A 17,531-nucleotide genomic window follows, 5' to 3' on the forward strand; every position below is an offset into this window, starting at 1 on the left:
TTTTGACTTCATGTCCCTTTTGAATACTAGAAGTTTTCATTTCTATAATTTTATGCAATTTTTTTCTACAAACTAATTTTAACTATAATATTTAATTTAAATAAAATAATATAATAATAAATAATAAACAAGAAGTTATTTACAAAAAGATATAGCGGCACTCAATGGTTTCCCAAGATATCGATAAGAAAAACATATCGAATATGTAATCGGTATCAACTGCAGCGGCATGCTCAGCTGTGTAACAACAACGTTGACTTTATGTGAATGGCAAACTCGTTGGTTGCTAACACGTGCGCGGTTGTTTTTCGTAGATTGTTTTTAATATATAATTGACTTAAACGTTGTAATTAGTTAAAATGTCGATTAGAGAGAAGCTGCTTATGAAGAAAATCGTGAAGCGTGAGAAAATGAAGAAGGAGCTCTCACAGAAGAAGGGCAAAAGCAAACAGCTCGCTCCAGAACCGCCCGCAATCAAACAAGGCAAAGGAAAGCCGAACAAGCAGAAGCCTCAAAAGAAACGAGCTGTAGAAGAGGATGATGGTGTGTATTTAATAGGTATATGGTTAAACGATAAATAAAAGTGTAATTTATATACCACGCAGATGATTTGGAGGATGATTTCCAAGAGCAGCCACAGCCCAAAAAGAAGCAGCAGCAACAGAAAAAGAAACCACAAATTCAGGTGGCAAATTCGGACTCCGAATCGGAATCCGATGAAGAGGACGACGATGTGGTGAAAGGCAGCGATGCTGAGGATGATGACGAGGACGACGATGAGATCGATAGTGATGGTGAGCATGCTAAGAAGATAAGGAGTTATTTAATTAATGATGACTTAAAGGCGAATTTGAGCTGCACATGAGCAACGAGTTAATGTTGCCAAGTATAGAAATGAGATTAAGTTTAATTAAATCACTGAAAGCGATTTCAAATCGCACAAGTTGGTATTACTTGATTATGGCTTGCTGATGTTTTATTTTCATTTACAGCTGCCGACTCACCTGACTCAGAGGAAGAGGATGAGGAGGAGGAAGATGTGCCGGTGCCTGCCAAGAAACCCAAGCTGAAGGGAAAAGCTGGCACCACAACGAACGGCAAAGCAGCAGCGGATGACAACGAAACGCCCTTCTCGGTGGAGTCTTCGTTATCCGCCTTGGACATGCGCGATTCCGATGATCGTAGCTTCGCTTCGCTGAAAGGCGCTGTCTCCGAGGCAACGTTACGTGCAATTACCGAAATGGGTTTCAGTGAAATGACCGAAATCCAGTCCAAGTCACTGACGCCGCTGCTCAAGGGCCGCGATCTTGTGGGTGCTGCCCAAACGGGTTCGGGCAAAACGTTGGCCTTCCTCATTCCCGCCGTGGAGCTGATCAACAAGCTGCGTTTTATGCCACGCAACGGCACTGGTGTTATTATCATTTCACCCACGCGCGAGTTGTCCATGCAAACGTTTGGTGTGCTCAAGGAGCTGATGGCGCATCATCATCACACCTATGGTCTGGTCATGGGTGGTTCCAATCGTCAGGTGGAGAGCGAGAAACTAGGCAAAGGCATCAACATTTTGGTGGCGACGCCGGGTCGTCTCTTGGATCACTTGCAGAACTCACCAGATTTCTTGTACAAGAATTTGCAGTGCCTGATTATTGATGAAGTGGATCGTATATTGGAGATTGGTTTCGAGGAGGAACTGAAACAGATTATCAATCTGTTGCCCAGTAAGTTATATAAATGTTTGATGGTGTAAGAGATTTTAATGTTTTGAATTTAGAGCGCAGACAAACCATGTTGTTCTCGGCCACGCAAACGGAACGCATCGATGCGCTGTCCAAACTGGCGCTGAAGAAGGAGCCCATCTATGTGGGCGTCCACGACAACCAGGAGACGGCTACAGTGGAGGGTTTGGAGCAGGGTTACATTGTCTGCCCCTCGGAGAAGCGTTTGTTGGTGCTTTTTACGTTCTTGAAGAAGAATCGCAAGAAGAAGGTCATGGTCTTCTTCTCCTCGTGCATGTCGGTTAAATATCATCATGAACTGTTCAACTACATTGATCTGCCAGTGACTTCCATACACGGCAAGCAAAAGCAAGCGAAACGCACAACGACCTTCTTCCAATTCTGCAATGCCGAGTCTGGAATTCTGCTCTGCACAGATGTCGCAGCCCGTGGCTTGGACATCCCGCAAGTTGACTGGATTGTGCAGTACGATCCACCAGATGATCCACGCGAATACATTCATCGCGTGGGCCGAACAGCGCGTGGTTCAGGCACTTCGGGACATGCGTTGCTGATGCTGCGACCCGAGGAATTGGGTTTCTTGCGCTACTTGAAAGCGGCCAAGGTGCCGTTGAATGAGTTTGAGTTCTCATGGCAAAAGATTGCCGACATTCAGCTGCAGGTGAGTCTTTTAACTTTTGCCCCCTTTTCTGGGTGTTTAACTTTATGGCTTTTGCAGCTGGAGAAACTCATCTCGAAGAACTATTTCCTGAATCAGTCGGCTAAGGAGGCGTTCAAATCGTATGTGCGCGCCTATGACTCGCATCAGCTGAAACAGATCTTCAATGTGAACACACTCGATCTGCAGGCGGTGTCCAAGAGCTTTGGCTTTTTGGTGCCGCCCGTGGTTGACCTCAAGGTGGGCGCTGCAAAACGCGAACGGCCAGAGAAACGTGTGGGCGGAGGCGGTTTCGGTTACTACAAGCAGATGAACGATGGCAACTCGAAGCAGCGTCACTTCAAGCAGGTTAATCGGGATCAGGCGAAGAAGTTTATGCGTTAGTTAATAAGTCCAAACTTATATATGCTTTTATATAATATCAACTTGTATACATATAAATAAGAGAGTGTCTTCATTTCGCCAAAATTAACAAAATTGTCGATTCATCTTTATTGCACGAAATATTTAAAAGGCGTTTGCAACGCCCACACGGATGTGGCATTGCCTTTTTTGTGGGGGAACGTCTCCGCTGAGCATTTAGCAAGCTCCGCCAAATATGGCAAATGTCTTGTTTTTTGGCATTTTTTCATTAAACTGTTCCAGTTCCAGTTTATTTGAAATTTATTTTACTCGTATTGGGCAATGCTAGTCAAACTGTAACAGTTTGGCCAGCACCGTTGAGCAATGCTTTCAAAGTGACTTATGGGGCGCCCACTGTCTCGCTGTCTCTGCTTGTCTCTGTCTCTGTCAATTGAAATAGCATTGAAGCTGTAAACAATTTTCTAATAAAAACTCGTTAAACAACAACCCACGACACCCACTCCAAGAGTCTCAGCTTGAAGCTGTCCAAAAGCCAGCAGCATCAAGAAATTAATGCGCCGCCTAATGAAACCAGCCAGAAAGTTGGCCAGCAACAAATTAATAGTTGATCGCTTTGTGGGCGTACGAAATTTGCCGAAAACTACTACGATCACGCCCCCTTAATATTAACTCAACTGCCCCGCCTCCTCCTCCTTCCCCACCACCTTCTGCTGCATCGTTAAAACATGCAACTAAAGACATCGCATAGCTAATCATGCCACAGTTTTTTGTGTTTTTTTTGTGAATGAACTTGCAAGTTGATGCTGTTTGCTCTGTCTCTAACTTCATATTCATTCATGTCTAGTTTATTCATGAGTGATTCGCGACGCGTGTGCGAGCGTGTAATAAGCTCGTGCATATGAGTGTTCCGAGTTTTATGAATGAAACATTTTATGAATCACAGATCTACATAGGAAAAAAACTAGAAACTTAACTCTAAGCATATACAGTGAAAGCTCATTTGGAGTAGCAAATAATGAAAGCTTCTGGAATTAAATGAAAGTCCCGGAGTTTAGAAAATTTCTTGAAGATGAATATTTTATTATTACTATATACCAAACGAATGTTTAAAGATCTGGATATACAATAAAAGCATCTGAACTTAAATACAGAATACCTTAGAGAAAGTTCCTTGAAGCTAAAAGTAATTGAAAGCTTTGGTTAAACCTTTATGAGATTTTGGTATGAAAAGATGTTCAATATCTTCCATTGATAGATGCAATAAAAGCTACTAAAAAAACAGTTTAGAGGAAACTCCTGAACACTAAAAGCTACTATTCAAACTTAACTTAATATACAACAAAGGTAAGTATAAATTCAACAGCTGTTTTGTTGTCAAGCTTTTTCTAAAGGAAGTTGTCTTAATTAGCTATTTAATATAATATCTACTTAAAAAACTGGTAAAGATTAAAATGAATGCATTTTAAAATGTATAAATAAGTAAAATTAAAGAACAGTAGGCTTCAATTTAAATTGTTTCATTTTCCTAAGGTGAAAGCTTTAACATCTTAAATTTAAATGAAAAAAAACTTTGGCGTTGAGGCATTTTATTTTTATAAAGATGTGCTTTATTGGAACATCTTGTATGAAAATGCGTTTTTATTTACTGTTATATTGCCAACTGACTTTAATCCGTCTATAAACAGAAAATTAAATAATACAAAATATTATTCACATATCATTTTAAAGCAAAACATTTCAAATCTGCCCAAAAAAGCCAAACTTCCGTTTTAGCTTGAGAGTTTGGTGAATGAATTAATTTAAAGTTGAAATTTGAAGCTTCAGTGCGTTAACTGCTTCACTGTCGATTAAAGCTACAAGCTGCGAATTTGAAGACGCCTTCGTGAGCTGAGCGAGCAGCGAGGCACAAGCTCGATAAACCTGCAAGAAAAACAAGCATGTGCAACAGCTCAACGTGTGAGCTACCTGTGAGGCAAGTCGTCAGTGCCTGGTTAAATGTGGCGTGTGGGCGTCGAAGCTGGTTTTATTTGGCTCACACGAATGAGGGAGGAACGAGACGGGGATGAAGAGGAGGGAAGAAGGGGGCGCCTACGCAGCTCGAGCTGCTGCTGCTGCATGCGTAATGGCAACAGCCATTGACGACCTGGCTGTTTAATGGCCAACAAAGTTGGCTTTTAACCAATACGCCGCGGCTAATTATACAAAAGTGGCAAACACACGTTGCTCGCTGCTTGTTGCTCGTTGCCTGTGTTGCCCGCTTTCTGTGTCAATTGCAAATTGGCCCAAAAGCAAGTGCATAATTTGTCGGCTAACGTCAAAGCGATTGGCCAAAATGGGCAGCCAGCAAAAATTTACATTCATCTGGAAGCTTTGGCAAGGGGGAACTTGGCTCAAAAATTGAGTGTGAAATATGGTTCCACACAAATGGGAAAATTGATGGAAAACTTGACGACTAAACACGACGTACAGTGTGACAAGTTTTCAACAGAAATTTGCTGATTCAATGCGTTGTAGTTGAATATCGATTGAGCAGCACTTTTAAAGCAATTCCTAATACGGCATTTAAGCAGTGACTAAATTTGAAGAAAATGTTGAAAGAGTATTTATTAATTTAACATATTTAATTAACTATTCTGATGGATTTTTACTTTGAATATAAATAACCATGGAACAATTTTCATGATTTCAACTTGATTTATTTGAATTTGTTTATTATAATATGGATTTATTATGCAAGCAAAAAATATTCGACAAAATATAATAATTTTTAAAGTGATAAAGACCTTGAATATTGAGCATAGAAAACATTTCTTTACATCAAAAAAAAAATATAGATCAAGTTTTCTTAGAAATTTTATATAGTTGTTAAAATTTATTGAGGCAATAAATATAACGCAAATAAAAACTCTTTTTATAGTTTTATATTTGTCATGTATATAATAAATTTTGGAATGTTGTAAATACTTTTCAGCTTTATTTGCAAGTAAAAATTTCAAAATACAATTAAATGCAATATTTTTAAAAAAAAACTATGATAAATTATTAAGAATGATATTAATCCGTTTAACCATTATTTACGATACATGATAATAACATAAATTTTAGAAAAATCGTATCACGCAACTCCATATATTACATTTTTGCAGATACTCAAATTATTTTTATAGTTCTCAAATTGACATTTTTGTTATAAACTGAGATTAATATATAAAATTAGGTGAGGATCAATGAAATAAACGAAGTATTGTCACATTTATTCAGCTGCCCCATAATTTTTCTTTTTTGTGGCACACTTTTGTTCTCTGTGCCCCACTTTGATGCTGAGCATTTCTCAATCCGTTGACGAGGCAACTACCTAAAAAGTCTTTGAGTCAGCCTCTGGAGCAATTGCAATGCATATTAGATGCAATTTTTGGCTGTGTGCCTCTCGAGAGTCGTCATAACTCACGCCCGAATGATTGACTGATTGAATGGGGCAAGAAAGTGAGAGAGAGAAAGGAGCACAAAGGGGGGCGGGAGACGAGTAAATTTTCACAGTGTTGTGTGAAAATCTAACAGAGGCATTTGGGCCATTTTCTTAAAGCGTTAAAGCAGTTTCTTTTCTTGTGGACACAACAAGAAAAACTGACAAAATAAAACTGAAAGTGCTACCACAAAAAAAAAAGAAAAAAATGATGTGGCCCACATAAAAAGGCCCATTGCAGCTTAACGGCCCACGGATTAAATCATGTGTCTCTTTATGCGTTGCCTGAAGATTTTATGTAGGTGTCAATAGCCAAATAGGCTTTTTAGTTAGGACTGTGTTTTTTTTTCGTCGTCTTTGAATCGAAAAACAATAATAATCATACAATGTCTAAATCTTTACTGCCTGACACATATATGTACGTATTTCAATGGCAATAAAATATCTTCGACTTTAGCAGATAATGCCGGGTCCGGCCCACACACCTTGCCTTCTCTTGCCTTTGCCTTAGTGGGTGCTGTTGATAAAGTTGTTGGCCAGACGGACTGACTGCTTGGCCTGGCTGGCTGGCTGCCCGCCTGCTTTCCACTTCCACTGATTGAAAACTTTCACGTCTCTTTTTAAGTGCATGCGGGTGCTCTCTGTGTGTGTGAGTATGTGTGTGCTGCTGCTGTTGACTTTTTTTTGCGGAATACGCGGAAGCACAGCAGAAATCCATACATACCTTTGGACAAATACATATAGACACAGTTTGTACATCTGAAACGCGCATTTGCAATGGAAAGTAAAAGTTGTAACTGTCCAGGGTCGCTTATATGGTGCGTCGCCATCAACATCCACATCCACATCAACATCAACATCGCCATCGCCATAGCCATCGCATGCGAATGCCAATTTTCCCACATACATTTCGTGTATTTTGAGCATTTTGCTGAGCATTTTGCTATGTGGCTCAAAGGCAAGTTTAACACCAACATTTGGCTGTACGGGCGTAATTTGCATACGCTTTTGGCCAAATGCCCCCACATACATATCTTAACAACAACAACAACAACAACTGCAAATAGTAAAACACAAATACTTTGTGTGTTCTAATCGCATTCAACTCTAGGCCTGTTAACAATTTTCGTACGTAATTAATGCCTCCGCGTTCAGTGTTCAGTGTTCCATAATTCAAATTGACGCCAACGCGCCAAATACGCTTCGACGCCTGAGTGTAAGGGAGATGGCAGCTGTAAGCGGCGCATGATTGACAGACTTAGTGCTGCCACTTGACGCAAAGCAATACGTTAATTGCACTTATAAACTATTATTTACTAGTTGTATAATCTCTAGATCAATGATTTTCATCTTGTTCCACATAATACTTAATGTCTAGTTGTTCGTAAGCCACATTTACACGTTTTAAAGCCGAAATTCCCTGTTAAGTCAACCATCTGCGCAGTGGTTGACAGTGTGGCAACGCCGGCTAATGATCTTCAGTGCTGTTAAGTCGCTGTTATACTCAAAAAGGCATGCTGGCTCTCCGCATTTCGTCGTTTTCGTCTGTGCGCTTTGCTTTCAGTTTCTTTTTCTCTGTCTTTGCGTGCGGTTCAGTTTTTTGTAGAAAATAGGAAGAATCGTTCCCCAGTAGAAGAAACGAGATCCGTGCGTTTTCCTTTTTCACCCGACTCGAATACAATTTTAAACATAAACAAAAAAATACAAAAGAAAAAAGGAATTCTCAAAATAGTTAAAAAAACGCAGTGTACTACAAACAAATGCAAATGTATGCAACTTTTCCAATGGTTAATAATGTGAAACGTATCCCACAGACAACAACAAGAACAGCAACGACAACAACAAATACACATAATCAGCAGCAAACAGCACAAAATGTGTGCATATTTTATGCGAAATTTTCAACATTTCCATTGAAATTTCAATGTTTTCCAATGCTGCGCAGCGTTGCAAATGTTAAATTTGTAATTTCTTCAGTTAGTCTTGTGCAAATGCACATCAATTTGGTTGCAAATAAGAATTATTCATTAGCATATAGAAAAAAAATTAATTTCATTTTATTTTATTTTTTGTTGTACTTCTTTGGGGGCTGCAGCCAGCGAGAGCGTACGTGAGAGCGAAAGAGAGGGAGAGCGCGCACAAGAGCAGCAGCTATTTTGACATTCTGCTTTCATTCATCTCCGTTTGCTCTCACGTCGACTACGCTCCCAGCCACACTACACACACACACGCATACAAATTAACTGTGCTTGTATGCGTGTGTATGTGATAGCAAGACGTCGCAGTCGCAGTTGCCGTTTGTCTCTGTTTCTTCCTCTTGCTCTTGCTTGATCTGACGCAGTCGCTGCTGCTGCTGCGCTGAGGAATTTTTTCAGTCTTCATTTTTCGACTCTTTGCTGCTCTCTCTCTCTCTTGTCTCATTGCCGCTGCTGCGCTGTTGATCTTGTTGTTGTTCTGTTTTTTTGGGTGGAGTTGTTTTCAATCTGTTTCTGTTTTCTGTGGCTCTCTCAGTCTCTCTTTCGCCTACAATTTCATGAGAATTCGTAACAACAACAATTCTGTGTCTATTTTACAGTAACTACAAACATACAAACAAAAAAACAACAAGAAATCGAAGCGTGTTAAAGTCTTTTGTTTAGCAAATTGTGCAATACGTAGAAGAAAAAAAAGAGCCGAAAAAGTTAAATACGCATTCGAATAGAATTTTTGGCAAAAAAAAACAAAAAACAATCGATTGTGCAACAAAGTAAACAATTGTTAAAGCTTCAACAAACACAATAATAAAATGAGTGTGTGTGAGAATAAGACCGTTGTGCAACAGCAATTGCAACAACAAGCTGCCGCTGCAGTTGCCGCCGCCGCAGCCGCTGCAGTAGTGCAACAGCAACAGCAGCAGGCACAACAACAACAACAGCAGGCGCCACAAGTGGTGGTGCCACAGCCACAGCACATGACGCCACAGCAACAACAACAGAGCACACAAAGCATTGCCGACTATTTGGCACAATTGCTCAAGGATCGCAAGCAATTGGCCGCATTTCCAAATGTTTTTACGCATGTCGAGCGTCTCCTGGATGAAGGTAAGTCACTTCACATACACAAAATTCAAAAACATACACAAATACATATACATTTAGATGTGAGCATCTTCAATTATGCTCGCTCGTTCTCTCTCTCTCTCTCTGTCGCTCTTTTGGCCCCCCAATAAGCGCAACTTTGTTGTTTGCTGGTGTTGCTTTCTATATTTAAAGTCGCTTCTTCTCCTCTGCTCTGATCTTGAGTTCATTCCACCTTGCAGCGCAGAACCCAAAGTCACTGCTGTCGACGTCGCTGCCAACGTCGCTGCCAGTTGTTTGTTATTTTTAGTTACTTCCTTTTTGTGCGCCACTTCGTCGTTTTGTCTGTCGCTCTCTCGCACTCTCTTTGAAGAGATCGTGAGTGAGGAGAGCGTAAACGCTGCTTAAATTCTTTGCTTACGTTTTACGCTCTACCCCCCACTTGTGATCACACTGCTTAGGGGGGGTGTTGCATTGTGTGAGAGGGGGATGGCGGGATGGGGGAGTCTGCAGCGCGTTGACAACTGAATGGTATTAAGTGTGGTGGCAATTCTGAATGAGGCGTGCCCAGATTTACAGCCCACGCACACAGAGCAAACAAAGTATTTGAAAGAATAAGCAGACGAAAAATCAACACAAGGGGCGTGCGACAAAGGCGAGGGCGTGGCAGCAGGACCGTAAAGACAAATACAAGACTACCTGGATGGTCGTCACACCAACAACACCAGCAACTCGCTTATATTTGCTTAACATCTGTTGGCCATATGCATGTTGGGTGTGTGTGCGTGTGTGTGCGTGTGTGTGTGTGTGTTTGTGTGCCTCTTGGTAATGACAAAATTATGTTGCACAGAGATACAGATACCGAGAGATACACATATTATAGATATACGTAGTGTGCGCTGCAAACTAGTTTTTTGGTTGCCCACAGATTTTATTTGCCAAAAGCAAAGCGTTGACAATTTGTAAAACTCGTTCGACCAGCTACAAGAAAATGTTTTATTTTCAACGTTGTTTCATATACCTGCTTGCAACACCTCACCACCCACCCGTACTCAGTCTTTCTGTTGCTCTTATCAGCGCAAGAGTGGGAGTCACAGGGCTGCGGGTGAACTACTTCCTAAAGCTAATGTGTGTGTGTGTGTGTGTGTGTGTGTGTGTGTGCGGACTTCAGACTCAGTCCCAAAGCGAGTTGTAGCTTCGAGACCCGCTCGCTCTTTTTTTTTATTTTGTTTTGTTTTTTAACGGCTTTCGACTTTTCAACTTGCTAGAAGTTATTTTATTTTGGTCGCTTGTTGTTGTTGTTGTTGTTTTTCTGTGCTGATGTTTTTGCAACTTTCTCTTTTCAATTGCTGAGTTGCTTTTGCTGTTTTTTCGTTTTTTGCGGCAACACAGCGTCAGAGTTTGTCATGCGGGCTGATGACCAACTTCCCAATTGCCCGAAGAACAAACTGCGAGGAAAAACTTTTATTTCTATGACATTTTCATGCTTTGCACATTTTCACAAGCAGCTTAAACATTTAATAAACTTTGTTTCTATGCATATTTATGCATAAGCTATAGAATTCCACTTGAATGGTTGCCACATGTTGGTTGAGGGTTGAAGTAAATGTGGCATGCAACAGTTGTACCCCAGGGTTGAGGAACTCTTCAATCAGTAGAAGTGAAGTAGAGAAAAACTAAATCTTGCTTTAAAAATATATTTTGAAATGTATCCCATCATTAAGTGTTAACAAGAGAGCACATAAAGATTGTGGATCTATTATAACAATATATTTAATCTGTTGAGTAATATGATATAGGGTATATAAAGAACAAGAAAACTAAATCGTTCTCATTACAATTTCCTATTGATTGTTTGCAAAATTCAGCGAAAGATCAGATAGGAAATGTTTATCTATTTTAGAATATCGTTTAACTTAAAGATTATTCTCTTTAAGAATTGTTAAATCAACCAAATATTGTTTCAATTGAATCCAAATACAATTAATACAAGGTTAAGAAACTCTTGAGATTGTTCTTCACAGAAAAACTAAATATTTTTTATTACCAATCTCTATTTTAAAAATGTTTATCATTATGCAAAGTTCACCTTTAAATAGAGATAAACAATGCGGTAATATAATATCTTTTAACTTGAACTGAGAACGAAAAATGTAAACTTTTGAGCATTAATTGTTATTTCATCAGAATAATTGAATCAAAATACAACAATGTTGCCGCAAAAGAATTTCGTAGTGTGTTCATATTTATATTTCGCCTGTTGCACATACATATAACATTATAATTTATTTGTAACCCATCTGTGTTGCAACCTGTTGTGCGTTGATTTGAATTGCATATAAATACCATTCGTGCCCCCACAATATCAATGTGTATGTGTGCATATGTGTGTGTATTGTATATGATTAAATGCATGTAGTTTTTGTGTTATTTTGTTATTTTTTGTATTGCCTCTTTCGCATTTAGAATGTCTTATTTATTTATTTGCCGCGTTGTTTTTATTGTCGACGTCGTCGTCGTCGTCGTCGTCAGTCGCTTTTGGCACTGCTGACATAAATTTCGCTGTTCGTATTGTTTGGGGCTAGTGACTCATGCCTAAAATAAAATGAAATAAAAACGAAAGAAGCGAACACCAACAACAACACGGCAAGAACTAAAGCTGAGGATGAAGACTGAGAAGTAGAAGAGGAAGATTGAAGATGAATATTGTCCGCAGCGTTTATTGTATCTGTTAGATACATATGACACATGCCGCGGTAGCACGTTTCTAGCGTTTCCACTGTATCTTGATGCATGCCGAGCAATTTGCACAGTTGAAGTGTGCTTAGACTGTGGAAAGACGACGTCAAAACCTGAGTAGTGTGTTTTGTCTACTCGGATTACTCGCATTGTCGCAGTCCAAGCATAACTGCACGTACTATCTCCGGAGACTGCTGGAGATATAGATATAGTAGATACAACAACAGCCAACAGATATAGAGATACATTTTTGTATGTGTGTATATATGGATAACCCCAAACAATATCTTCCGCATGACGCTGATAACCAAGCGAGTAGATGGCATACAGATAAATGTATCTTTCCAGATACAGATACATGATCTGTATCATATAATAAACTTAGCGCGCTTTTAATCAAATCATTATTATGAGGTGATTTTGTTGTCGTCTTTGTTGTTGTTGCGGCATTACTTGTAGCGTTGCCCACGCATTGGCCGAAATACAACAACACGCAACATATCAAAATTCTGTTGTTGCTCTTTCTTCTCTCTAGCACGGCACGCAACGATCTTATAGATACACACTCTTTGTGTGTGTGTATCTTGCGTTGTGCATTTAAAAAATCAAATTACGTTCGGACTACACCCGCTGCTGCTGCTGCTCGCAAATGTTTATATAGTCACACAGCTATATATACATGTAGACCGATCCGTATATATATTTATAATATATACATAAGCATATATAGCTAGCGTCTTCTTTTATATATACGTTGGCATTTCTCTCAGATACATACACGCAGCAAATTTTCAGCGCTCGACATTTATTTTGTTGTTTTTTTTTTGGTTGTTTCATGAAAAATTTGAAATGTGTTTCATTTCGTCTAAATTTAGATGATTGGAAATGGTTTTCTTCTTGTTGTTGTTTCTGTTGGTCTGAGCGGAATTTCATCTCTCTATTTGACCGTTTTTGGGGCGTTGTTTGCACTCAGCAGATCAGCAGCAACGTTATTAACTTGGCTTGTATGACTTAAATGGACTTCAATGCAAACACACAAAAGTAAAATGCTAAAATGTGCATCAAACGAATGAAACCAAAACGAAAACGAATCGAATCGAACGCTTCATCGATCGCTTAGCAAACAAATTAAATTTTAAATTAAAAAAAAAAAAGAAAAGGAGGAAAGACAACGACAACGACAACAAACGGCGAAACCAAATAAATTAAAATAAAACGCGCAATGAGCGCTTTTGAATTTCAATTCGATATTACTCAGGGCCTAAGTTCAGATAATGTTTATATCGAGAGTTACGACGTATAGTTGAGCACTGAGTTGAGTTGAGTTGAGTCTGGGTTGACGTCGTGCTCATAAATTTGTTGACAATTGTTATGCGGAACGCGTGGGCACAGCTGCTGCTGGCAAACCCTCTCCGCACCCTAGACACTCTTGGCTTTGGCTTCCCCTTGCAACCCCCCGCCCTCGCCCGCATCATGCAAGGCGAGGAAACTCTCTCTACACGTTCCATTGCGTTTTTCAAATTCAATTAAAATCTTTTGTCATGGCGACCATAGGCTATTTTGATTTGTTGTTGCTGTTGCTGTTGTCTAAAGCGTATTATGGGCGCTACCAAAAACAGAAGCAACCATGCGTTGTTGTTGTTGTGGCTGCAACCCCAGCACGGAAGTTGACCATGGCCAGGAGCAACGATAAAACACTATTGAATAGCTGAATAACTGTGCAGCAACAAGAAAATGAAGCAATTGATGATCAGACTGCAGACTGCATTGGCAAATGTCGAAAAATTTATGATACAACAATCGACCGACGATCACAAAGGGCATTGAACGTCGAAAGCGATTGATCAGCGATCTGATCACTGATCCGCTGACAGAGGCGAAAGTTGGAAAGAGTTAACTGGAAAACTCTCTATGATTGTTGGTCATGCCTGGATGGGTTGTTGGTGGGTGTGTGGGAAATTTGCAGACAACAATTGATTACCACTCAATTTTGTGCACTAACAAGATTGAACTTATGAACTCGCCAAGCTTTAAACGCAGTCAAACGCATTTCCTTAAGTGCAAAACATTTGCTTCTAAAGTTTTTTTTGCCACCAATTAGCAACGTTGTTTTTGTGTGATTTTTGCTTTTAACTTACCGCCAAGAGGAGAATTCATAGAAATGCGCTCATCTAGGCGGCAAACATGATATCTTCATTCCAACAACAACAACCAAAGTGACTCAGCAGCAGCAGCAGCACATGGCAATCCTAAAGATACAAATAAGTATATGTGTATCTATAGCCTTCAATTAGCATTTTCAAGTGCCAGAGCAAGCAAGCAGCGGCTTCTCGCAGTTTTGACTTTTGTTTTGAAAATTTCGAATTGCGTCATTTTCCAGCTTGCATGACATTTGATACACACACACACACACACACAGCAAGAGCTAATGCTTGCAGCAAAAATTTCGCGTTGTGTGTGTTTTGTTTTTTTGACAAAAATAGCGTAAAAATGCGCGTAATTAAAATATTTTTCGCATGCTCATATTCCATGTGCCCTCCATAAGCACTCACGCTCAAGTTTCCCCCCTTCCTCTGTACTCTTCAGTCAATGAAGAGGCACGCGACTACCAGCAGCCAGAAGAGCAACCTCGATTCTGACAGCAGCAGCACCCATGTGGCATTAGACAATTGCTTTAATATGCCACCAGACAGCCGCCGCCGCCAAGCCGCACAAATTGAACAATTTGATAACAAAACGCAATACTTGATGTGAGAGATGCAAAAGGCAATAAATTTACTTTGAAGTTGTGCCATATGGTCGGTGTGCTGGCTTCCAAACTCTACAAGCAACAAGCTACAACTTCTACTTCAACTTCAACTCGAACTGGCTGCCACATCTCTCTTTCAATGCGCCTTATATGGGCACCTCGATGGCACTTGAGCTGTTGTTGTTGCTGTTGTTGTTGCTGTTGTGGCTGCTGCTTCGGCAAGTGAATCACTTTTATTGTGCAATGCCAGCGATATCGATTTTTATGGCAGATCAATTGAATTTTTCAATTGACCAAAAAGTGAAAAAATGAAAATGAAAAGCAAAAATGCATTTGTCTGTTTGGCGTGTGAAATGCGGGTAAAAGATGCAACTAACCCCTAGGAAAGAAAATGTTGAGCAATTGCAATTAAATGGGATACATTTTGATTATAAAGAAAACTGTCACGCTTCCGAAATGTTGCCAAAAAAAAAGAATAAATGAAAAGATCACATTTAGCAGCGAGACAAAACAATTATCGGATAGATACAAAAAATGTATGACAATGAGATACAGAAAAGAAGAAGCAGATTGTGAGGAAGGCGCCACTCTTTGGCTTTGGTTGTACGTGGTATCTTCGTATCTTTTGGCTGTCTGCAATTCAGAAATTCAGATATTCGCAGCGTATTCACTCGTACTTGTGCAGCATGAATGAATGTTGTTGGCACGTAGTGTTGTGTGTGTGAGAGTGTGTGTGTATATTTTGGCATTTTCAATGTTGTTGTTGTTTTTGGGGACGACGCCAGCCGTTTTAGTTTTGGGCTATTTTCGCATATCTGCGTCAGCCAATTTCACGCACTTTCGTGTCGTTCAACTGTTTCGATTGAAAGTCTTTGGTATTTCCTAAAAATTTACGACAATCACGCCCCCAAGACGCCTTAATTGTTGCATTTGCCATCAGCTGCTGCTGTTGCTGCTTGTGTTGCATGTTTGTTTTGTCTTTGTCTTGGTCTTGGTCTTTGTCTTTACCTTTTGTCATTTGCTGTTTTGTGTTGTTTATGTTCATTATGGCACTCGTTATTTTTTCGTTGTTGTGTGTGTGTTTTTGAAACATGACATAAAAATTGAATGTCGTGCCGCCACGTTTTATTCATCTGCGTATTTGGGTTAAATGCCATTTTATATGGTCGCAATGTTGTGAAACACTCTTTGCAAGTGCGTGGGTGGCTCGCCATATGTGTGGCTAAAAGCAATCAGTGGCACGCTATGGTCACAAGGATTTGACATTGGCTTCAAGCAGCAGCAGCTTTGATCGTCATCGACCACAGCTGTCGATGGCAGAATGTATGTTAGCTTAAAGTTAAGTAACTTGTTGGTTTTCTAATGAATTTCACTGGCAACTTTGCTTGTTATTTTTAGCATAGTTACGAGTTCGCCCAAACATCAGCTGCAAATGCAGTTTCCGCTTCACTTTCAAGGCAAAGCAAACAGGCGCCCACTTTTAAATGAGCTTAAAGCGTCTCTCTATCTCAAGGACATCTTGTGGCTTATCAGCTGTGTGTGTGGTGGAGAGTGACAGTTGTGCGTGAATGTCATTGGCATACACGCTGCTTTTGACCATACACGAATATCGAAGCGTTGCACTTGCATTTTCAACAACAAATCCAGTCGGCTTTAGGCCACAGCTCACGTGGGCTTTTCTGGTTTTCCACGCACACACAAAAAGCCCACACCAACAAAATTTCTTGAAAATATCAAGAGAAAGAGAGAGGAGGAATGTCGGATTGACGGCGACATCGTTGCTAGTTGTGGCTGACTAAAAATAAACAAAATACGTGGGCGCTCAAAGGTGTTAAGAACAAGTTGCACAACGTACAGAAAAAAAAAAAAAAAAAACAGAAACAAAACCTGCAATGTACAAATACCTATAATAAAGACTAATAAATAGGTACATGATGCTGTATGACAAGACGAGTTAGAACCTAAAATATCTACTATACAAGTGTAGTCGACGAATGGGATACCAATTATGCAATGGAATGAAAAGAATATTGTATTGTCAAGTTGGTTGGAGAATATACCTCGCTAACTAGCAAGGTAACAATTGAAATGTCGGCAAAAACTCTTTGAGTTGAGTATTCAAATTGTTAGATACTTGAATTTTGGTCAAGCACATTTTACGTTGTTGTTATATGTATAATTATGCAGATACATGGGTAAGTAAATGTGTGTGCGTTGTCTCTGCGACTTACGCTCCACTCTCAAGACAAGTCAAGACAAAAGATAGCAGTGACAGTGGTTAGGTAGGTAGGTGGACAAGTGGTAGGCAGTTTAGGTCGGGGACTCGTGTAATAATTTATAGCAATAGCGAGAGAGCTCTTCATGTTATTGTCTTTTGGGTTTGCTGCTGCTGCTGCGGCTGTGGTTTGAGGTTTTTTTTTTGTTTTTGCGTTGTTGCCACACATATTCGTGTGTGTGAGTGTGTGTGGGGGCTCAGTGCCAGAGAGAGAGACGTGTGTGTCACGTTGCGTATACGCGATAAACAACAACATTAATTATACGACAAGTAAAAGGCAGCACGATCAAATGACATGTATTGCATGGCCCATTTAAAGCGCTTTAAACGCCCACAGCTGCTCTCCCATACTTGAGTTTCCCATTTATTTATTTATTTATGTTATAATATGTGTACCTACATACATTTTTATACGAGTATGCTGCACATAATGAATTAATTGTCTGTCTGCGTGTGCCTGTTTTTTGGTATATCAACAATTTGTTCGTTATT

At 39.9% G+C, this 17,531-nt stretch overlaps 2 protein-coding genes across 10 annotated transcripts in view; both read left to right on the top strand.

Moving 5' to 3' along the window:
- Positions 1-251: 251 nt before the first annotated feature.
- LOC132786036 (probable ATP-dependent RNA helicase pitchoune) lies at positions 252-2,866 on the top strand. The gene is made up of 5 exons (XM_060792418.1): positions 252-543; positions 606-794; positions 993-1,718; positions 1,772-2,397; positions 2,455-2,866. The coding sequence occupies exons 1-5, from the start codon at positions 360-362 to the stop codon at positions 2,776-2,778; spliced, it is 2,049 nt and encodes a 682-aa protein (XP_060648401.1). The 5' UTR covers positions 252-359; the 3' UTR covers positions 2,779-2,866.
- A 4,925-nt stretch (positions 2,867-7,791) lies between these two features.
- The window catches only part of LOC132787027 (protein held out wings), a 39,558-nt gene continuing 29,818 nt past the window's right edge, over positions 7,792-17,531 (top strand). For 4 of the 9 annotated variants that reach the window (XR_009632496.1, XM_060793876.1, XM_060793880.1 and 1 more), the window contains exons 1-2: positions 7,793-7,988; positions 8,796-9,300. Coding sequence is in view for 8 of the 9 variants with exons in the window: in XM_060793876.1 (XP_060649859.1) it covers positions 9,006-9,300 (295 nt within the window). In the remaining variant the exon portion in view is untranslated. Of the gene's footprint in view, positions 8,008-8,795; positions 9,301-17,531 lie in introns of all 9 variants that reach the window. The other 5 variants (XM_060793881.1, XM_060793878.1, XM_060793879.1 and 2 more) reach the window with 3 other exon arrangements.

This window comes from Drosophila nasuta, chromosome 2R, assembly GCF_023558535.2.
Source record: "Drosophila nasuta strain 15112-1781.00 chromosome 2R, ASM2355853v1, whole genome shotgun sequence".
NCBI lineage: Eukaryota > Metazoa > Arthropoda > Insecta > Diptera > Drosophilidae > Drosophila > Drosophila nasuta.